Source organism: Oncorhynchus masou, chromosome 20 (genome assembly GCF_036934945.1).
Source record: "Oncorhynchus masou masou isolate Uvic2021 chromosome 20, UVic_Omas_1.1, whole genome shotgun sequence".
In the NCBI taxonomy this organism is placed as follows: domain Eukaryota; kingdom Metazoa; phylum Chordata; class Actinopteri; order Salmoniformes; family Salmonidae; genus Oncorhynchus; species Oncorhynchus masou.
Genome location: NC_088231.1, coordinates 14497285 through 14520999, shown reverse-complemented (window position 1 = coordinate 14520999; position 23715 = coordinate 14497285). Strand labels below are relative to the sequence as shown.

Sequence of the window (23715 nt, the reverse complement as noted above, 5' to 3'; positions counted from 1 at the left end):
CTCCCTCCCTCTCTATCTCTCTCCCCTCCCTTGTCTCTCTCGCTCACCAGCTCTCACCACCAACAGTACATGGGGAACCCCTACACTATCTGTCCATCTCCTGAGACAAAGCGTGGAATGTGTTCTATAATGGGCGCCCCAATCGTACATGTGTTGGTGCTAATGGCCGTCATGGCCGCCCTGCCTGGCCCTGGAATGTGTCAGATAAACAGCACCACAGACGAGGGGGAGAAGGACTCCCTACCCCCAGACCAGGGCCTGGTCCTCCTCAACACCCACATCACCCTCCAACCCCTGGGCTTCCACAGCACCAGCAGCCCCTTCCTGGAGCATGGGAGACCCATCTCCACCAGGGGCCACCAGGGGCCGCAATGGCACAGGGTCGGAGCTGGATCTGGGGCCACAAACATCACCAGGATAAGGGCCCCTCCATCATGCACCATCGCCACTTCCATTCAAAGCTATTTCAAATACATCAACACAGTGATTTCTATCATAGTGTTTGTGGTGGGCATAGTGTGCAATTCCACCCTGTTGAGAATTATCTACCAGAATAAGTGCATGAGGAACGGGCCCAATGCCCTCATCGCCAGCCTGGCGCTGGGAGACCTCATCTACATCACCATAGATATACCCATCAACGTCTACAAGGTAAGAGACGCATATCCATCCTGTACACTGGACATCACAGTGAATTTTACATGGATATATTGAAGCATAATTGCATCTCAGAGAGATTGAGAGAGCGAGAGATTATTTCACTTGCTTTGGCAATGTAAACACATGTTTCCCATACCAATAAAGCCCCTTGAATTGAATTGAGAAAGCGAGAGAGAGAGCGGGTGAGAGAGAGAGCGAGAGAGAGTGCACAAGAGAGAGAGAGAGAGAGAGAGAGAGCATGCGAGAGAGAGAGAGAGTGCGCAAGAGAGAGAGTGCACGAGAGAGAGAGAGAGAGAGAGAGAGAGAGAGAGAGAGAGAGAGAGAGAGAGTGCGCAAGAGAGTGCACAAGAGAGAGAAGAGAGAGAGGGAGAGCATGCGAGAGAGAGAGAGAGAGTGCAAGAGAGAGAGAGAGCATGCGAGAGAGAGAGAGAGAGAGAGAGAGAGAGAGAGAGAGAGAGAGAGGAGAGGAGAGAGAGAGAGCATGCGAGAGAGAGAGAGAGAGAAAGAGAGAGAGAGAGCATGCGAGAGAGAGAGAGCGAGAGAGAGAGCAGGTGAGAGAGAGAGCGAGAGAGAGTGCGCAAGAGAGAGAGAGAGAGAGCATGCGAGAGAGAGAGAGAGTGCGCAAGAGAGTGCACAAGAGAGAGAGAGAGCATCCGAGAGAGAGAGAGAGAGAGAGAGAGAGAGAGAGAGTGCAAGAGAGAGAGAGAGCATGCGAGAGAGAGAGAGAGAGAGAGAGAGAGAGAGAGAGAGAGAGAGAGAGGGAGGCAGAGAAAAGAAAGGGGAGAACAAATAGATAAAGTATTCATTAGAAGGCTCCCCAGAGATCATGTTGCTCTCCAAAGTTGATTTCAGTCAGTAGTAGTACTACTTTATCTTCATTGGGTGGCTCTTTGTGATGAAGGAAGCAGGGAGAGGCCCAGACTTAAATAAACAATGGAATCAGACCAATCAGACTGCGGTCACACATTTCAGTGGCCCTGCTCTGACCCGTGGTTTGTGACAGGACCAGCTCTCCTCTCCAGCCCTCTTATCTGCGATCACATTTGAACCTCTCTACACTCAGAATAAATGGGTCTGGTTAAATGATGAATCACGTGTCCAGTGTGAGTCATTTAAACCCATTAGACTGTAGTCCATTTACCCCCCCATGTGGGTTCACTTTAACATGAGCTAGATAGAACTCACAGATGATTTACAACGTTATCTTACCTGCTGTGGTATTATTGCTTGAGAGTAATGAGCATATTTTCCATTGGGTCCACATACATTGGTTGAACAGGTCATGTAGTGCAGTACATTGGGAATGCTCAGTTCATTGTGAAGAGAAGTGGTGAAGCCACCTGTTTAGTATTATCGGTATACAGTTTCATCACACTGTGTCAGCACATATGGAAGTGCCAGGGTCCCGGGACAGATGATTCTCCACATGTACAAAGGGGGGAAAGTCTTTCCTGTATTAGGCGTTTCAGTTACACACATGAAGGATAAATCACAGTGTCCCTTTGTACTGGTGAGGAAAAGTAGTGTCGTAGGTACAACTCTGGTTTCAGGCCAAACACTCCCTGTGAACATGTCTGCACTACAGGGCCATGTGCTTTAGGGAGGCCCAGCTCACTTCCTATGGGGTTTGTTTGACGCAGTTTCCAAATATAATCATATACACACTACATACACTACATACACACATACGGACACAGGCTACAGACACACCCACAGTGACGTAGCCCCCTTTCCCTTCCGACTCCCATGTTCTCCAGACTTTTTGATTAGATGGAACCGCTCCAAGTGAACAATAGTGGGACAAGGATGCACCCGTGAAGTGCTCCCTTTGGCCCGGCCTCTCAACGACTCTGGGTTAATCCCCTCGTTCTCTCTTTGTTCGGCCCATGTCGATTCCTGTTCAACAACTGCTGCCAAGACTACTTCATAATGACAAAGGGTGGTTTTAGCAGTCTGTTCTACAGGGAGAGCTGTGAGTTGTTTTGTTAAGGGAGCTCTTCTTATAAGAGGCTATGGGAAGTGGTGCTTATAGATGCCTGGAAGTCCAATTAAAGAAAGGATGTCCCTTTCAGAGACAGTTCCAGGGTTGGCTTGCTAGGGTTTTATTGTAGGACCTGACTCAATGATGTACTGTATCGGCCTCCCGGGTGGCGCAGTGTGCCGTCAGAGTCCCTGGGTTCGCGCCCAGGCTCTGTTGTAACCGGCCGCGACCGGGAGGTCCGTGGGGCGACGCACAATTGGCCTAACGTCGTCCGGGTTAGGGAGGGCTTGGTCGGTAGGGATGTCCTTGTCTCATCGCGCACCAGCGACTCCTGTGGCGGGCCGTGCGCAGTGCGCGCTAACCAAGGTTGCCAGGTGTACCCTCCGACACATTGGTGTGGCTGGCTTCCGGGTTGGATGCGCGCTGTGTTAAGAAGCAGTACGGCTGGTTGGGTTGTGTATCGGAGGACGCATGACTTTCAACCTTCGTCTCTCCCGAGCCCGTACGGGAGTTGTAGCGATGAGACAAGATAGTAGCTACTACAACAATTGGACACCACAAAATTGGGGAGAAAAAAAAGGGGGTAAAATAAATAATAATAATAATTTAAAAAATGATGTACTGTATCAAGATGATGAGGCGTTGGGCCTGCTGTTGGACTGTACTCAGATTCAGAATGAAGTCAGGACGTACCATGAAAGCCCTCTGATGTGACTGAGACTAGCCTGCCTGTTGGGAAGGGCCTGCTACAGTACCGTGGTTAAAGATTGTCCATAACCTAAGGACAATGGGAATTGAGCTAAGAGGAGATAAACATGTGATCCTCTAACCTCAATCCCTTATAATGTATCCCTTACTAGTTAGTAAAGAAAGAGATATAAGGGCTAGTCCATTATTATTATTGTTGTTATTGTTCTTATTATTTTATTATTTCTCTTCACATCAGGTAATGTTCTTTCACAATTCAATTAATATTTTACATGCTTTTTCTGTCTTCTCAGTTACTATACTGGCTAATAATGACCATTATGGATTTATGATATCTTATGAAAGGGTTTGTAATACAGGGAAGTGCCAACTGGCTAAATGCCATCTAAGGTGTGTAGTTATTTCCTGACGATGCAAAGCCCGTTGTGAGTTGAAGCGTACATACTGTCTTCTACGATGTGCTGACGCTTTCTCTCTCTCTCTCCTCTCTTTCTCTCTCTCTTTGTCTCTCTCTTTGTCTCTCTCTCTCTCTCTCTCTCTCCCTCCCTCTCTTTCTCTCTCTCTGTCTCTCTCTCTCTCTCTCCTCTCTTTCTCTCTCTCTGTGTCTCTCTCTCTCTCTCTCCCTCCCTCTCTTTCTCTCTCTCTGTCTCTCTCTCTCTCTCTCTCTCTCTCTCTCTCTCTCTCTCTCCCTGCAGCTCCTTGCCACAAGGTTCCCCTTCGATGACAGTTACTTTGGGCTGTGTCTGTGTAAGCTGGTACCATTCATACAGAAGGCCTCTGTGGGCATCACCGTCCTCAACCTCTGTGCCCTAAGCGTCGACAGGTCAGTCCCATGTACCACTGCTGAATTCCAAATCAACCAATGGTGGAAGATTTCAGTTCTGTGAATCTTTATATGCAGGTTACGGTGAACTCCAAATGAAAATCTGTCTAATAATATTTGTTTTCTGTGAAATGTAGTCTACTTTACAATATGTATGTATCAAAGAAAAAACTCATCTTTAAAAAATGTTGACCCTCAACCTTTGTCAGTAACTCACCAACACCGTGATAAATCACATTGCCGTGGTTTGAATTCAAACCAAAAGTGTTTGTTGAACAGTAAAGCCCACTCTATGTATGGGAGTGGCTGAGACAAATTGTCCAGGAAAGATGAATGACTTCCCTAATTTGATTTAAAGGACACCACAGGTTGGGAGTTAAACTAACTGCTTAGTGGGGGTAGTACGGTAAAGGCAGTTTATTCCGGAAGTTTGTAACGTCAGTAATAATGGAGCTCTCCCATTACCAACATAGTTACTCTCCCTCCTAGTTTTCTATTGGCTGTTTCTGTTAAGGACGAGGCCAGCCGGGGCCATATCCACAAGACCTCTCAGAGTAGGAGTACTGATCTAGAATCGGCCCATATAATCTTTTTCACCATGATCCATAAGTAAAATCTGATGCTAGATCAGCACTCCTACTCTGAGACGCTTTGTGGTCTTAGATGTTTCTCTCCCTGAGGAGGGGTAGCTTTGTGGTCTTAGATGTTTCTCTCCCTGAGGAGGGGTAGCTTTGTGGTCTTAGATGTTTCTCTCCCTGAGGAGGGGTAGCTTTGTGGTCTTAGATGTTTCTCTCCCTGAGGAGGGGTAGCTTTGTGGTCTTAGATGTTTCTCTCCCTGAGGAGGGGTAGCTTTGTGGTCTTAGATGTTTCTCTCCCTGAGGAGGGGTAGCTTTGTGGTCTTAGATGTTTCTCTCCCTGAGGAGGGGTAGCTTTGTGGTCTTAGATGTTTCTCTCCCTGAGGAGGGGTAGCTTTGTGGTCTTAGATGTTTCTCTCCCTGAGGAGGGGTAGCTTTGCCATCAAGGAGCAGAAGTAGTTTTATTCTCAAATCTAAACATGTTTATTCTCACATTTCTAACTCGGATTGTTTTGTGCCTGTTGCTACACGACTAGACTTGTATTCCCGTCTCACTCCCTTCAGTTCTTGTAACACTTAACACAGTCGGTCCTGTTTATCAGCAGAGTGAAAGTGAGGGGCTGACGTCTGACTTCATTGGTCTGTGAGTTAGCAGACATGAGAGATAAGAGCATAAGGAGGCCTGTTCTGGGTCTAAAGGGATGGAAGCCAGTTTAACATACCAGCTATGCTGAATGACTCCCATCAGAGAGAGAGAGAGAGAGAGAGAGAGAGAGAGAGAGAGAGAGAGAGAGAGAGAGAGAGAGAGACGCTACATGTAGAGTCGAGTTCAATAGCAGATGGTCTCCATTTGTTCTCAGAAAACGTGCAGCATATCTCGCCTGGTTTGCACGCGTTGTGTCTCGTCCTCTCTGTTTGAGAGAGCGAGAGAATGTGGATGCATTACCATCTGGGTAAAATATAAATGACACCATGTTGTTTGACAAGGGTATTCAAGTGCGTCATGAAAAATATATTGTTCAAGCCATAAAATCTTGATGCGCCGTTTTACTAAAACATTTAGACAAGCGGTGCCTATTAATGAAACAAACAAGCAAACATGATTTGGAACACAGGAAACAAGCGTCAACAAACAGACCACAGCTCCTGCCAACGATTGTTTGGAGGCTTCACAATTTAATGAATATTAGATTCTGAGGATAAACAATTGATTATTATCTGTTGTTCATTAAATCTTAACTTGGATCATTTTTCTCACTATGTGGTACAGTGTGTGTCTGGTCTACTGCCATGCAGTCAGTTCATAGAGCTTATACTACAATGTTAAGCTGAGTTGACCCAACATAATGGGTGCTGCAATAAGATGAACAAGTATTCCAGTAGTTTTCTCACCATATCTCTGTGGTTCTCACAATCACATTCCCATGCAGGGTTAAATGTTTGAAGTAAGTCTATTATTCAAGTACTGGAAGTGTCTCTAAAATAGGTTCACTTTTCACAGTCACTTGAACCTCCTAGCGGGCAAAGCTGGTTGAAAGGACTTCATTACAACCATTAAAAGCTGGTTGAAATGACTTCATTACAACCATTTAAAGCTGGTTGAAAGGACTTCATTACAACCATTAAAAGCTGGTTGAAATGACTTCATTACAACCATTAAAAGCTGGTTGAAATGACTTCATTACAACCATTTAAAGCTGGTTGAAATGACTTCATTACAACCATTTAAAGCTGTTTGAAATGACTTCATTACAACCATTAAAAGCTGGTTGAATGAAATGACTTCATTACAACCATTAAAAGCTGGTTGAAATGACTTCATTACATCTAGTTTCGCCGCTGGGCTGTTTATTAGTTCCAACTCAGCAGTTGTTGCTGAAAGGTCCACAGCCCTGGTTCTGCTCTAACCCATACCTTACCCCTCCCTTTCATTCTTTGTGTCCCTCTATGCCCCAGGTACCGTGCAGTGGCGTCATGGAGCAGGGTCCAGGGAGTAGGGATTCCTCTTCGGACAGCCATGGAGATCGTGTCCATCTGGGTGCTGTCCATGGTCCTGGCTGTCCCAGAGGCCATCGGCTTCGACATGGTTGAATTCAACTACAGGAACGAGACCATACGGACATGCATGCTCAACCCCAAAACCGAGTTCATGATGGTACGACCCATTTTCTTGTTGACGCTTCTGCACTTCAAATAATGTTATTACCTGTATACAAACAAATCTGGCCCACAAAGTGTCTCAGACTAAGAGTGCTGATCGAGGATCAAGTCGGACCTCTTATTCATTATGATTTAAATGACAAAGGTGATTCAAGTAGGGTTACAGTACCGTACATGTGTGTTAAGTTAGTAAATCTGAGAGTCCATGATTTCATGTGGTGGTGTATCCTTGCACTGACCTATCAAAAACAATTCCATCTGTCCAAATACTTGGCATGAAAAGTAATTGTTATAAATACAGTGGTAGATTTATCGTACTGACATTCATTTCTCTGACATTCTTGGTGGAACCACCCAAAAGAGCTAGAAATATGGTGAAAGGAAGCATACAGAGGCCAGACCTGGGTTCAAATATAATTCCAAATACTTTAGCTGACTGAGCTTGTTTGGCTTAATGGACGAATAGAATCATCCCAAAACATCTGGCACTCTAGGTAGGCTAGAGCAAACACAAAGGTTTTGAAAGATTTCAAATAGTACTTGAACCCAAATAGCATTTGAACTCTGACAGAGGTCTCCATACGATTTTCTTCCCTCAGAGAGAACATCTCTGAGGTGATCACTTTCTTTGTCCACAAGCCTGGAGAACATAATTGATCGCAGACCACAACAGCAATTACAGCTCAACTGATGTATGGTTCCTTCAAGCTGAGCCATGTGTGTGTCGAGTTCACATCATGCTAAACACACAAGATACTACATCCCATATCATGACCATGCTGAGGTTTAGGTCATTTTATTTGACTCCAGATTCAATAGAACACGTAGGACAGACAGTATCTCACCCTCCCGAAGTGAGTAATTTAGTAATGTCGTATAAAGGTTATAGATGAACATTTATTCTGTGGCCAAAAAAATTCCTCAAATGGCATCTACTCCTCCTTAAAACTTGTACGATAATATCCCCCTCTTATATGTGGATTTAGTAGATTAGAATATGTCACTGCCATCACATAGACATATTGGTAAAGTCAACTTGCTTTGTTACCAAACCTAGCAGGTGAAACTGGTTGAAATGACCTCATTACGACATCAATACAACCAGTTTTCCACGTTTGCCTGCTGGACAGTCTTCTGGAGTATTGGCATGTTAAGAATTGTGGTTCTCCTGCATAGAACCTGTGTAATAACGTTCTCCTGTTGTGGTTCTCCTGCAGTACTATAAGGACATCAAGGACTGGTGGTTGTTTGGGTTCTACTTCTGCGTTCCTCTGATGTGTACGGCCGTGTTCTACACTCTGATGACCTGTGAGATGCTCAATCACAGGAAGGGCAGCCTCCGCATCGTCCTCAGTGAACACCTCAAACAGGTACACACACACACAAGGTACTTGAGGCCAGACTGCCTCATGTTTAGCGTCTCTTAAGGAGAAAGCCCATGCCCTCTCTCAGGCCTCTCAAGCTGACGTTGCATAACCCTCCCCGACTGCCTTCTACATTCATAGTACTACTACTTAGTATCAGATCTCTCTTCTCTTCGGTTGTGACGCACTGTAACCAGAGCCTCTAGCGTTTTGGAGGCTCTAAGCCAGGTTGGGCTGCGTATAGGCAGAGGCACCTCTACTGTAACAGTACACTACTGCAGATTGACTCATGTGTAGTCTCTTTAAAGGTTTGTCCTTTTCCTCTCTCCGGCCTATCCGGTTTACATGACATAACCCTACATCTCCCTAACAACCTAGCGTCTCCCTAACCTAACATTTTGTCTGTTTACATCCCCAGAGACGTTACCATACAGTACTCAGGATGACTCAGCAGTTTTTTAATACGTTTTCCACTCTCAGTATCTTGTCTTCATCGCCCTTCATCGTCATCGTCCAACCTTTTCCTAATCTGTTGTTTGTTGTTATCCCCAGAGACGGGAAGTGGCCAAAGCAGTGTTCTGCCTGGTCCTGATCTTCGCTCTGTGCTGGTTCCCCCTGCACCTCAGCAGGATCCTCAAGAAGATGGTCTACAACTCGGGAGACGTTGGACGCTGTGACCTGCTCAAGTGAGTGCAGCCATGTTTGTTTGCTGTTGTCATCTCATTATTAGAAACGACTGACTCAGTACGGTGTGCTGGAAATGGAAAGGTGGAAATACGTGGGGAATCACTCGACTGGATCTAGAACCACAACAGACTAAACACAGACAGACATTATTTGAGTTGATACAATTTAATGATTTGAAATGTTTGAAAGGAGATGAAACTCAAATGGAAGTTCGGCCAAAAAACATGGGTGTCGTTTCTTTCAGCTTCCTGTTGGTCTTGGATTACCTGAGTATCAACCTAGCCACAGTAAACTCCTGTATAAACCCCATCATCCTCTACTTTGTCAGCAAGAAGTTCAAAAACTGCTTCAAGGTACAGTAGATCCCTAAACATACACACACACCCAACTCTCTTTTCCTCTCTTGCTGTATATCTCTCTCTATCCTTTTCACTCTCTCTCTTGCTTTCTTTTTCTTTCGCTCTCTCTTTCCCCCCATATAATCAGTATCTCCACTACCCCCCCTTAGCCCTCCCCAAACCCTTTGTCTTGTCTTGCCAGTAAAACAAACAGAGAACCTCTCCCTCTCCCCACGACCGAGGGGCTGTGGCTCTGCGCTGGTGATGACATTAGTTAAAGAAGATGTCAAGCAAAGCAGTGATTTATGAACTCATTTACTGGATGACTGTAAACATCTGTTAGAGACCTGAGCTGAAGATAAGCCAAGCCCTAGCTCCAGCTGTCCTCAGAGAGCGAGAGAGCGAGAGCGACTGAGACTAACCCCATAACAGAAATTCCTAGACCCTGATCGGGCCTCTTCCTCTCTCTGCAGAACTGGAGCTAAGAGTTTGGGAAGGATTGAAAGTGTTCTACTTCTCACGCTGTGAGCAGATGTAGCTTTATGTTGTATATTGTTCAAAGAAGTATTCCCAGCCCTCATTACACAAGCCCTCATCATTGTAAGCTGTAGAAAAGTGTCTACTTGGACCTCGTCTATCGTAGCAGCAATAGAATAAATGTTATCAACACAGAATGACCACAGCAGTATGAATAGTGCTTCTAATCTTGTAAACTTGTACCCTTGTTCAAGTGTCTAACCGTGTCCCCTTGTCCCCTTCCAGTCCTGCCTGTGTTGCTGGTGCCACTCGGATGCCACAGTGACCAGCACGGGACAAAACGGGAACGGGACCAGTATCCAGTGCAAGAGCCCAGAGCCCGTCAACCTTCACACGGACCGCAGCCTACGCAAGGACAGCGACTGACCACCACAGGAGGTGACGCCCCCTATGGACGAGGAGGTCTCACTACAACTACAGCCAGTCTGCACTAAACACAACAGACTCTTAACTTAATAGGACCCCCATGCTAAACCGCTATAGTGTGACAAACAGAGAGAGAGTCATACGTTTCAAACACCACCACAAGTTTCTTATACAGAACACTGCTGGGCAGCTCTGGAGTCTGACGTAGGACCACAGGGAAAATGAGTGGAGTTTATATATAGACACAAACATACAATGGGCATGATGGACACTGCAGTATTTCCAGTGTCTCTCTGGACTATACCATTCCCTTTGCCAGGGGGTGACGAGGAGGGAGCGATGCTTTATAGTACCGTGAGAGAGGAGGAAGAGGGATGGAGGGAGGGGTAGCTAACAGGATGCAGCTGAACCCAGGCTATAAATGACCGGCCAGTCAGTAGCGGAGCGAGTAGCCTGTTTTTCTGTTCACAAAACGGTCAGCACTGCTGGGACGAACCAGGAAGCAGCGGAAACCCCGGGAAGGAAGGCCAGAGCGCTCCCTGTCAGAGGGGACGAGAGGAGAAGAAGAGAATGGTCCCCCATGAGTGCTAATGAACTGCTACTCAGTGATGGTGGAGAGAAGGGGAGCTCGCACTATTGAGTTGACTGTCCTTTTTTAGTTTCGCTATAGCATCTTCCATCATAGGAACTATACGCTGGTCGTTGTATACACAGTAGTACACTTTCATAGAGTAAGCGAATGTCCCGTGTTCTGTATGGTGAATTTGTTTTAATATGGATGAAAGTGATTTTGCCATGTACACGTGTGTGTTCCAGTACAGTTTTATATTCTGTTTTATAAAACGTACCAGGAAGTGTTAATTCACTGTGTTTAGGTGTCATGTGCTGGGAAGAAGGAAAAGGTGATTTTAACGAGAAGGTGCCTTGTGTCACCTTGAATTCCCCCGTATAGCCTTATACAGCATACAGACTCTGTACAACAACCATTGGAATATAACGTAGGGTGTAGAGTTACTCCAGTGTAGAGTAACCACCAGAGTGCATCCCAAATGGACCCCTATTCCCTACATAGTCCTATGCGCCCTGGTCAAAAGTAGTGCACTATAGGAGGGAAGGGGGTGCCATTTGGGAAGCAGACCCAGTCTCTTGACTTGTTATCCAAAGACTAATGGTTTTCTGACCCCTACTGAAGTCCCAAGCTAGTTTAAAGAACAAGTCCAGGTGCAGCAAGCACCACAGGACCATAAAGTACAACGTTATGATTATGTCTCAGTTCAAGGCTCGTTGAAAAGGGGGTCTCTATGTTCTCACCCAAAAGACAAAGGGATAAAAGGTTTTCCCTACTTCACTGTGAATTTTACAAGACACAGAAATGTTGGTATTTACAGCTAGGCTGTTTGTGAAACATGCTCGTATATATCACGTTTTTACATCATGGTGTTCTATTTGGCTATGTTCTTTATCATATATACAGAATATAGTTATCATTTGTCCTTTGCCTGAGGCAGGATTTTTTATTCGTTTTTTTTTTTTTTTTTTTTTTTTTTTTTTTTTTTGTGATAAATATACCAGTTGGTGTTTAAATCATATCAGCTTCCTAGGTGACTATACTGCTTTACACATTTGATATGTGAATACATGTTTTGTGAATACAATTAATGTGTTGTGTGTGTGTGTGTGTGTGTGCGTGCGTGCGCACGTGTGTGTGTGCGTGTGTGTGTGTATGCGTGTGCGTGTGTGCGTGTGCGCGTGTGTGTGCGCGCGTGTGTGCGTGTGTGTGTGTGTGTGGGTGTGTGTGCGTGCGTGCGCGCGTGTGTGTGTGTGTGGGTGTGTGTGCGTGCGTGCGTGTGTGTGTGCGTGCGTGCGTGCGTGTGTGTGTGTGTGTGTGTGGGTGTGTGTGCGTGTGCGTGTGTGCGTGTGCATGTGTGTGTGTGTGTGTGTGAGTTTTTGCACTTTTTCCGTTTAACTATTTGTGGCACTATCTGCAGCATATCAGACAGTGTCAAAGATAAAGGCTTTTCAGTTTAACCACTCATGTCAATACATGGTATCTTACCACTATACTGTTCATCCAGAGGCATCATACCCCTCTATAGGAAATTGTACTATTGTTCGACACATTTATTTCTCATGTTTCATACAGAAATGCTGCTGCTTATCCTAATAAAAATCCTTTAAGTCTATACCGTTTGCCTTGCATTACTAAGGAGAGACTAACGTTATATTGATATGCATCACGTAAACACGTCGGCATTTGTAAGAACATTAAACATGGCATTACTAAGGAGTTATACATTTTACATTGATATGCATGACATGTAATTACGTTGGAATTTGTAAGCGTATGACCTCTCGCATTGCTTTACTGAGGAGTTATGAACTTTGTACTGACATGTCACAGAAATACTCTTCTCTTTCTGAGAGGATAAGGGGCCTCTTTTTTTCTTTCTTAGTGTCTGTGGGAAGAAAACACAAGCTGGTCTGGGAGTGATTTGAAGTGCACTGTGACCTGCTTGCTTGTTGCTTGGCAACACTGCCCTCAGGGTTACCATGTCAACTGAGAGGATGTGAACTGAATTGCTTGGAGAGAGGGAATGTAATCAAGCCAGCCCATATGAGTGACCGTTATCAGACCCAAATAGAGGAGCTGTTAAACATAACTTGTCTTGTTAACTTAAAGACGTCCTCCAGCGATTTCAGAATGTTTACCGTTGAAAAGCTATATCCCAAGTATAAATACAGTAAAGTACACAGGTGTAATACATTGAGAAATATAGTGTTTTCTAGACAAAACTGCACATTTCAAGGAGTAGGTCACTCAAGGAGCTGGTCTGATGGGGAGATGTGATGTCATCGGCCTCTCCCTTTCTTGAGGAGCCATAGAGAACAAAAGAGGATACCTGGACCACCTATTGAGATGTACCTTTTGTTAAGTATATCAGGTGAAAAATGAGGTGAAAAGAAGAATGGAGAACGACTTTAATCGAATCTGCAGGATCTCAACTCTATGGTTGAGATCAGTGCAATGGCTTTAGTTACAAGGTCGTGTTGGACATTAAACGTGAACACCATGAAATCTTCTTAGACAACCTAAACATTGTGACCGATATCGTTTGTAATCAAGATTATCATATTAGCATTTTAGTCATTTAGCAAACACTCGTATCCAGAGCGACTTACAGTTGTTGCATTCATCTTAAGAACTCCGTCATGTCTAGGTTGAGCTTGAAGTGGTGGGCCGACATCCACGCTGAGATATCTGCCAGGCACGCCGAGATGCTTGTCACCACCTGGGTGTCAGAATGGGGGAAGAAGAAAAGTAGTTAAGAGTCATGAGCACAGCAATGATAGGAGAGACCATGTGAGGATATGATGGAGCTGAATGACTTAGTGTATAGATAGAAGGGGAGATGGCCTAGAACCGAGCCTTGGGGGACACCAGTAGTGAGTGTGTGGTGCAGACACAGATCCTCTCCAAGTCACCTGGTAGGAGCGGCCTGCCAGATAGGATGTAATCCAAGAGTGTGTAGAGCCTGAGAGGCCCAGCCGTGAGCGGGTGGAGAGGAGGATCTGATGGTTCATGGTACCGAAGGCAGCAGATAGATCTAGGAGGATGAGAACAGAGGAGAGAGAGTCCGCTTTGGCAATGCAGAGAGCCTCCGTGACACAGAGAAAAGCAGTCTTGGTTGAGTGACCCGTCTTTGAAGCCTGACTGGATAGGTTCAAGAAGATCGTCAGAGATGAGTTGATGAGGGAAGTGAGGAATGGGAGAGATGGTCTGGAGAAGGGAGGAGGGGATGGGGTCGAGCGGGCAGGATGTCGGGCGGCCAGACTTCACTAGTCGCATGATTTCATCTGGAGAGGGAGGGGAGAACGAAGTCAGTGGATACAGAGGAAGAGACGGTAGATTGGAGGGAGTGAAAGGAGGATAGGTCCTCCAAAAGTTTTCCTCCATTTTCCTCCACAGAGCTTGAGGGGAGGGCCAAGTCGGCCGGGAGGAAAGGAGACGGTGCAAGTCATAGGATGCAGAAAAGGGAGGAGAATAGTGTCAAAGTTTTTAAAATATTTATATTCTTGATTTCAGACCAAAATAAACTGAGCCAAAATCATTTCTACCTCAAAACCAATAGTAATGTCAGTGTCATAGGTGTTTTGAGAGCTCATTTGTTACTTGTTTCAGTGGGTTGGTGATTACAGGTCATTCTAAGTCATGATCCTTATGAAAGTGTTCCATATTCATTGCAAAACATTGTTTTTGTCTCTTTCCAGTAAGCTTGAAAACACTGAATTCCTCTCACAACTGTGGTTGAAGAATATAAAAATGTCTGGCTTTTATGAAATGGATGACAAACGAATAACATGAGACTCAAAAGGCACGACCATGAGAGAGAGAGAGAGAGAGAGAGACAGAGAGAGAGAGAGAGAGAGAGAGACAGAGAGACAGAGAGAAAGAGACAGAGAGAGAGAGAGACTGAGAGAGACAGATAGACAGAGAGAGAGAGAGAGAACGAGAGACAGAGAGAGAGAGAGAGACAGAGACAGAGAGAGAGTGCAAAAAAGAAAGTGAGAGTTCAATAGAGAACAAGTGAGAGAGGATGGTTTTAGGTCTGTGGAATTTGGTGGGAAACTTTGTTGTTGCCAGCAGTGAAATGAATAAAGCTCAAAGACAAAAAACAGAGGACCTCAAAAGGGCCAAAGAGGCTCCTCTATATAGAACATGGTGAACAGAGCCAAGTCCTTAATGTTGAAGGCCAAACACTGTTCACGAATGACAAGGCATTGGAGGGTTAAGTGTGTGTGTGTGTGTGTGTGTGTGTGTGTGTGTGTGTGTGTGTGTGTGTGTGTGTGTGTGTGTGTGTGTGTGTGTGTGTGTGTGTGTGTGTGTGTGTGTGTGTGTGTGTGTGTGTGTGTGTGGAGGGGCATCAGTGGGTTATTATACAGTGCAGGCTGTTCTCTGCTGAAGAACGATGTCTGATGGATGTCTCTCTTTCAGCAGAGTTCAAACCCATGCTCTCAGCTGCCACTCACTCTTAAGATGCATACAACACAATAACAGTGAGGACTAGATGGACTACATATACCGAACTATGGTGGGTCGATAATGAGAAAGTCTATGAGTTTTGAAAGGGAGCTGAGAAAATTGTGAAGATATACTTTGGGAAGATGCACTATGGCTTGAAACTAGGATACATGTTATATAAAGTCAATCTTTAATTGAATAGTTTATAAAGGGTTGTACGTTGTTCATTCTTAATTAGGCCATTGTATTCGCTACATACTATGTACACAGAGTAAGCAATTAAGATAAAACATGATACAACTGTGTTGAAATCCTTATACTAGCTAGACTTCACAACATCAACAACTCAATCACCAACTGAGTTCTAAGTAAACATCAATGGCTACAGACAGATGCAAGAAGAGAATAGCTATTCTGAAACATACCACCATAGACTTTAATAATAGCCTGTGCCCTTTGTCAGGCTTCTCTACGTGTCTCTCAGCATTACACAGATGTACTGACAGACCTGGGTTCAAATAGTATTTCAAACAATTCCATTTGGTTTCGTTGTGCCAGGCCAGCTCAATCAAGCCAAGCTAAATTATTTGAAATATTTACAATACTATTTGAACCCAGGTTTAATACTGAGGTAATGGATTGGTGTTGAGTCCAAACAAGCACATCACACTTCAGGGTCAACCCTACCTCATGCCATAAGAGTTAGATCAGACATCGACTCAGCTCTGCATTTCCTCTCAAGAAGCCCACCTCAATCACAGAATAATATCAATAACATATTTCTAATACCCCGTTGAGTTCTGCCATGCAGAGTAATCTGGAACCAGTAGAAACGGTATCAAACTGGATTGATGATTGGATAATGATATTGTCTGGGAGATATTATTGGTTCATCATGTTAGAGGCCAACTCTTCCAGCCAATCAGATTGTCACGCATAGGCATACTCTTTCAGCCAATCAGATTGTAAGGCTATATTGTAAGGCTATTACTAATCTCTCCTCCTCTATTTCAGGAGGTGTATGGGTGACCTCATCTTTCATGCAAGTAATCTCAGAAACACAGAGCATCCAGAAATATCAGTCTACAGGGACCGGATCCAGAAAATTGACAGAAAACAGGATGAATGATGACGCATTTTCGTGATTAGAAATATGAATGTCTGTTTCTTATAAGGATATAACTTTGCTTTGTTTTCATATACAGTGGGGCAAAAAAGTATTTAGTCAGCCACCAATTGTGCAAGTTCTCTCACTTAAAAAGATGAGAGAGGCCTGTAATTTTCATCATAGGTACACTTCAACTATGACAGACAAAATGAGAAGAAAAGAAATCCAGAAAATCACATTGTAGGATTTTTAATGAATTTATTTGCAAATGATGGTGGAAAATAAGTATTTGGTCAATAACAAAAGTTTATCTCAATACTTTGTTATATACCCTTTGTTGGCAATGACAGAGGTCAAACGTTTTATGTAAGTCTTCACAAGATTTTCACACACTGTTGCTGGTATTTTGGCCCATTCCTCCATGCAGATCTCCTCTAGAGCAGTGATGTTTTGGGGCTGTTGCTGGGCAACACGGACTTTCAACTCCTTCCAAAGATTTTCTATGGGATTGAGATCTGGAGACTGGGTAGGCCACTCCAGGACCTTGAAATGATTTTTACGAAGCCACTCCTTCATTGCCCAGGCAGTGTGTTTGGGATCATTGTCATGCTGAAAGACCAAGCCACGTTTCATCTTCACTGCCCTTGCTGATGGAAGGAGGTTTTCACTCAAAATCTCAAGATACATGGCCCCATTCATTCTTTCCTTCACACGGATCAGTCGTCCTGGTCCCTTTGCAGAAACACAGCCCCAAAGCATGATGTTTCCACCCCCATGCTTCACAGTAGGTTTGGTGTTTTTTGGATGCAACTCAGCATTCTTTGTCCTCCAAACACAACGAGTTGAGTTTTTACCAAAAAGTTATATTTTGGTTTCATCTGACTATATGACATTCTCCCAATCTTCTTCTGTATCATCCAAATGCTCTCTAGCAAACTTCAGATGGGCCTGGACATGTACTGTCTTAAGCAGGGGGACACGTCTGGCACTGCAGGATTTGAGTCCCTGGCGGCGTAGTGTGTTAATGATGGTAGGCTTTGTTACTTTGGTCCCGGCTCTCTGCAGGTCATTCACTAGGTCCCCCCGTGTGGTTCTGGGATTTTTGCTCACCATTCTTGTGATCATTTTGACCCCACGGGGTGAGATCTTGCGTGGAGCCCCAGATCGAGGGAGATTATCAGTGGTCTTGTATGTCTTCCATTTCCTAATAATTGCTCTCACAGTTGATTTCTTCAAACCAAGCTGCTTACCTGTCAGGATTTGGCCAGGGTTGTTCCGGGTTTTGGTCACTAGATGCCCCCATTGTGCTTTTTGACCTTATGTTTTTTCCCTTGATTCCCATTATTATTTGCACCTGTGCCTCGTTTTCCCTGATTGTATTTAAAGCAAGCAGTGGTTCTGACTCAGCCAAACAGCTCCTGACTCTCCACCAAGGTTGGCGCAGCGTGACGGACTATGCCATCCAGTTCCGCACGGTGGCAGCAGCGAGTGGTTGGAACAACGAGGCGCTCACGGTGTGCTTTCTGAAAGGCCTTTCCGACACTATCCAAGATGAACTGGCCACTCGGGAACCACCGGACAATCTCGAGTCCCTGATCAAGTTGGCCTCACGCATTGACCAGCGTCTGAGAGAGAGAGAACTCAACCGTAGACCTCTAGCCCCTATCAGTCCCAGCTCCGAGTCCCCACCTTTATCCTCGCTGGCTCCACCGGAACCCATGCAGATTGGACGCATCTCCCAGGCTGAGAGAGACCGCCGGATGAGGGAGCGACGCTGTCTATATTGCGGCAAACCGGGCCATTTCCGTTCCACGTGTCCCGGGCTCCAGGGAAACGCTCTGTCCCGTACAGACCGGGGGGAACTGTAACGGGAAACATAACCTCCTCCCATCCGTCCAACTCCAGTCTGCTCATTCCAGTCACCCTCTCCTGGGACAACCACAAGCTTCACCTTCAAGCCTTGGTAGACTCTGGAGCCGCAGGTAACTTCATGGATGGTGTCTGGGCGAAGGAGAATGGCGTTCCCTCTGAACCTCTAAGTGACCCCATGAGGGTTACTACATTGGATGGAAGCCCTTTGGGATCTGGACTTGTCACTCATGTCACTACCTCCTTGCGACTTTCAGTTTCACAACACCAGGAATTGATGAACTTTCATTTGATCTCCTGTTCCGAGTTCCCTCTCGTCCTTGGATACCCCTGGCTTCACAGCCATAACCCTCACATCGACTGGTCTATGGGTACTATCAAGCAGTGGGGTCCTACGTGCCAAGCTACTTGTATTTTCCAGAATTCTCCGAGTTCTACTCCCGAGTCTTTAGAATCCATCGACCTGACCCGAGTTCCCGAGTGTTACCATGACCTCAAACTGGTGTTTAGCAAACAGAGGGCCACCATGCTACCACCCCATAGACCTTACGATTGCCCCATCGACCTGTTTCCGGGCACTTGCCCCCCAGGGGTCGGATCTTTTCCCTATCTCCACCCGAACGAGCTGCTATGGATACCTACATCAAGGACGCTCTGGAAGCAGGCCTCATGCGTCCATCCACCTCCCCGGCGGGAGCAGGGTTTTTCTTTGTGGCCAAGAAAGACGGTGGATTACGTCCTTGCATCGACTACCGGGGACTCAATGCCATAACCGTCCGTAACCGTTACCCGCTACCCCTTATGGCCACAGCCTTCGAGCTGCTCCAGGAAGCAGTTGTTTTCACTAAGCTTGACCTGCGGAACGCATACCATCTTGTGCGGATCAGACCTGGTGACGAGTGGAAGACCGCTTTCAACACGCCTACTGGTCACTATGAATACTTGGTGATGCCCTTCGGCCTGACCAACGCCCCAGCGGTGTTCCAAGCGCTCATAAACGATGTGCTTAGGGATATGCTTAACATATTTGTGTTCGTTTACCTGGATGACATCCTCATCTTTTCGAGCTCCCTTCAAGAACACACTAAGCATGTCAGACAAGTACTCAAACGCCTCCTAGACAGCCATCTGTACGTTAAGCCGGAAAAATGTGAATTCCATTCATCCCGAGTACAATTCCTGGGATTTGTAGTGGAACCCGGTCGAGTCCAAATGGACCCCAGGAAGGTAGGGGCGGTAGCGGATTGGCCCACCCCCAAATCCGTTAAGGAAGTTCAGCGTTTCCTGGGCTTCACAAACTTTTACCGCAAGTTCATCAAGAACTTCAGCTTGGTGGCAGCCCCTCTCTCAGCTTTAACCAAGGGTGGCAATGCAAGGTTTTTGTGGGGAAGAGAAGCTGAGACGGCCTTCCAAGGACTCAAGCAGCGCGTTCTCAAGCAGCGGCTTCTCACCCGTTTCAAGTGCTTACGGACCACAAAAATCTGGAGTATATCCAGCAGGCGAAGCGGTTGAACTCTAGACAAGCTAGATGGTCTCTTTTCTTCAATCGATTCCAGTTTATCCTCACCTATCGGCCCGGGTCGAAGAATCTCAAACCGGATGCCCTGTCCCGAGTCTACGCTCCTGCCATTCGAGATGACACGGACATGCCTGTCCTTCCTGCTGCTAAGATTGTGGCTCCGATCTCGTGGCAAGTTGAGGATACCGTGAGACGTGCTCAAGCTAGCGAACCGGACCCGAAAGGAGGTCCTGCCAATCGGTTGTTTGTCCCCAAGGCAGTGAGGACTCAGGTCCTTCTGTGGGGGCACTCCTCTCGCCTCACCTGTCATCCGGGCGTAGGTCGCACCTTGGAGTTCATCCAGCGTAAGTTCTGGTGGCCTACCATAAGAGAAGACGTTGCCACTTTCGTCAATGCCTGCCCCGTGTGCTGCCAGGGCAAATCTTCTCACCTCCGCCCTCAAGGACTCCTTCACCCTTTACCTCTTCCCCACAGACCCTGGTCCCATATCTCATTGGTCTTTATTACTGGACTTCCTCCATCCCATGGCAATACTACTATCCTAGTCATAATCGACAGGTTTTCAAAGGCGGCCAGGTTCGTCCCTCTGACTAAGTTACCTTCTGCCAAGGAAACGGCTGAGTTGGTAATTAATCATGTGTTCCGAGTCTTCGGCATTCCTCAAGATATGGTTTCTGACAGAGGTCCCCAGTTCGCCTCAAGGTTTTGGAAGGCCTTCTGCCAACTCATGGGGGCTTCTGCCAGTCTATCTTCAGGGTACCATCCGGAGTCCAACGGCCAAACAGAGAGGATGAATCAAGAGCTGGAAACCACCCTCCGATGTATGACTCGTGACAACCCGTCCACATGGTCATCCTTTATTGTTTGGGCCGAATACGAGCACAACACCTTGCGCTCCTCCTCCACTGGTATGTCCCCGCACGAGTGTCAGTTTGGCTATGCTCCTCCATTGTTCCCGGACCAGGAGGCAGAAGTCAGAGTGCCTTCAGCCTTGAAGTTCGTCAGACGCTGTCGGCTTATGTGGAGGAAGACCCGTCTTAATCTTATGCGTTCCTCAGAGGTACCAACAACAAGCCAACAGACGTCGCCGTCCCGGGCCTACCCTGCGCCCCGGCCAGAGAGTCTGGCTCTCCACAAGAGACTTACCACTACGGGTGGAGTCTCGCAAGCTGTCCCAGAAATACATCGGTCCCTTCAAGGTTGCCAGGAGAGTTAACCCAGTTTCTTATCGCCTACACTTACCCAGATCCCTTAAGATTAATCCCACATTTCACATTTCATTGTTAAAACCTGTTGTTTTTTCTCCCCTTGTCCCGGCAGACACACCTCCCCTCCGCCTCGTGTCATTGGAGGTCAGCCGGCTTATACCGTCCATCGGATACTGGATTCCCGCCGGGTGCAGCGGTCCTGGCAGTATCTGGTGGACTGGGAAGGCTACGGTCCCGAGGAGCGCTCCTGGGTTCCTGCCAAAGACATCCTGGACCCTGACCTCATTCGTCAGTTCAGGGCCCTCCACCCTGAGAGAGCTGGTAGGAACGTCAGGAGCCGTTCCTAGGGGGGATTCTGTCAGGATTTGGCCAGGGTTGTTCCGGGTTTTGGTCACTAGATGCCCCCATTGTGCTTTTTGACCTTGTGTTTTTTCCCTTGATTCCCATTATTATTTGCACCTGTGCCTCGTTTTCCCTGATTGTATTTAAACCCTTAGTTTCCCTCAGTTCTGTGCTCTGTGTTTGTATGTTAGCACCCAGCCCTAGTGTTCTGTGTATTCTTGTCGATTCCGGTGGACGCTCTTGTGGAATTCTGTTTTTGTTTTTTGAGTATCTCTTGAGGCTTTTTTGTGCTATACCTACCACCTTTTGGATTTGCCATTTTGTATTGAAGGACTCCTTTTTACTTTATTAAATACACCGTCTTAAGTACTGCTGTGTCTGCCTCATCTTCTGGGTTCTGCTGACTATTCGTGGCTCAGTTGGTTAAGTGACTGTTTCTCACTCCGGAGACCCAGGTTCGTAACCGGGTCCTGACACTTACCTATTGCAGGTTCAGTCTTCCCAGCCTGGTGCAGGTCTACAATTTTGTTTCTGGTGTCCTTTGACAGCTCTTTGGTCTTGGCCATAGTGGAGTTTGGAGTGTGACTGTTTGAGGTTGTGGACAGGTGTCTTTTATACTGATAACAAGTTCAAACAGGTGCCATTAATACAGGTAACGAGTGTAGGACAGAGGAGCCTCTTAAAGAAGAAGTTACAGGTCTGTGAGAGCCAGAAATCTTGCTTGTTTGTAGGTGACCAAATACCTATTTTCCACCATAATTAAAAATCCTACATGTGATTTTCTGGAGGTTTTTTAAAAATTTTGTCTGTCATAGTTGAAGTGTACCTATGATGAAAATTACAGGCCTCTCTCATCTTTTTAAGTGGGAGAACTTGCACAATAGGTGGCTGACTAAATACTTTTTTGCCCCACTGTAGGCCAATACATACTGTATGTATAAAATGTTCTGAATGCATATCATTCTAATCTAGAACACTTTGTAGGTCAGGCTAAAAATCTATTCTATTCCATTCTGTTAGTTATTGTTCAGGAGAAGAAACAGCACAGCTGAAGTAAGTTCCCTGGGTGAATTTGAACACTTCCTAACACACAGACCTTAGGCAGATGTATTAAGATAAATAAATAATCTCTGAATAATTGTAGACTTGTGTATTCCCCTGATGAGTGCAGTGCACTTTGGCTGATACTATATCACTTGGTGCCAGTCAACAATCAGACAGTATGGCTCCACCTCTGCATACATTGATTTTCATACATTAACTTCGCAGGGCCCATATTCATAAAGCATCTCGGAGTAAGACTGCTGATCTAGGATCAGTGTTAATTTTCAGATCATAATGAATAGGATTAGATGGACAAAGGAGACCTGGTCCTAGATCAGCTCTCCTACTCAGATGTTTTGTAACTAAGTAACAAGACCTGTTCAATTCATTCCAAAATATACAGTGTCAAGATAAAGTATGTGAACCCTTTTGAATGATCTGGATTTCTGCATAAATTGGTCAACAAATTTGATCTGATCTTCACAACAACAGACAAACACAGTCTGCTTACACTAATAAGAAAAATACAATAATTTCTGTGTTGTCTATATTGAATGCATCATTTACACATTCACAGTGTAGGTTGGAAAAAGTGTGTGAACGTCTAGGCTAATGACTTTTCCAAAAGCTAATTGGAGTCAGGACTCAGCTAACCTGGAGTACAATCATTTAGACGAGATAGGAGGTGTTGGTTAGAGCTGCCCTGCCCTATAAAAACACTCACAAAATTTGAGTTTGCTCTTCACAAGAAGCATTGCCTGATGTGAACCATGCCTCCAACAAAAGAGATCTCAGAAGACCCAAGATTAAGACTTGTTGACTTGCATAAACCGGAAAGGGTTACAAAATTATCTCTAAAAGCCTTGATGTTCATCAGTCCACAGTAAGACAAATTATCTATAAATGGGAAAAGTTCAGCACTGTTGCTACTCTCCCTAGGAGTTGTCATCCTGCAAAGATGACTGACTGCTGCAAAGATGACAGTGCAGAATGCTCAATGAGTTAAAAAGAATCTTAGAGTGTCAGCTAAGACTTAAAGAAATCTCTGGAACATGCTCACATCTCTGTTGACGAGTCTACGATACGTAAAACACTAAACAAGAATGGTGTTCATGGGAGGACACCAGGAAAAAGCCAATGCTGTCCAAAAAAAACTTTGCTGAACATCTGAAGTTAGCAAAAGAGCATCTGGATGTTCCACAGCGCTACTGGCAAAATATTCTGTGAACAGATGAAACTAAAGTTGAGTTGTTTGGAAGGAACACAAAACACTATGTGTGGAGAAAAAACGTCACAGCACACGAACATCAAAACCTTCTTCCCAACTGTAAAGTAAGGTGGAGGGAGAGTCATGGTTTGGGATTGCTTTGCTGCCTCAGTGCCTGGACAGGTTGCTATCATCAACA

At 45.6% G+C, this 23715-nt stretch overlaps 1 protein-coding gene across 4 annotated transcripts in view; it reads left to right on the top strand.

Annotated features, from left to right (window-relative positions):
- LOC135507001 (endothelin receptor type B-like) overlaps positions 1-11751 on the top strand; it is a 41949-nt gene extending 30198 nt beyond the window's left edge. For all 4 annotated transcript variants that reach the window (XM_064926463.1, XM_064926462.1, XM_064926461.1 and 1 more), the window contains 7 exons: positions 51-651; positions 4045-4172; positions 6704-6902; positions 8125-8277; positions 8824-8957; positions 9203-9311; positions 10059-11751. In XM_064926463.1, coding sequence (XP_064782535.1) covers positions 70-651; positions 4045-4172; positions 6704-6902; positions 8125-8277; positions 8824-8957; positions 9203-9311; positions 10059-10199 — 1446 coding nt within the window. In that variant the 5' untranslated portion in view covers positions 51-69 and the 3' untranslated portion in view covers positions 10200-11751. The remainder of the gene's footprint in view (positions 1-50; positions 652-4044; positions 4173-6703; positions 6903-8124; positions 8278-8823; positions 8958-9202; positions 9312-10058) is intronic.
- Positions 11752-23715: the final 11964 nt, after the last annotated feature.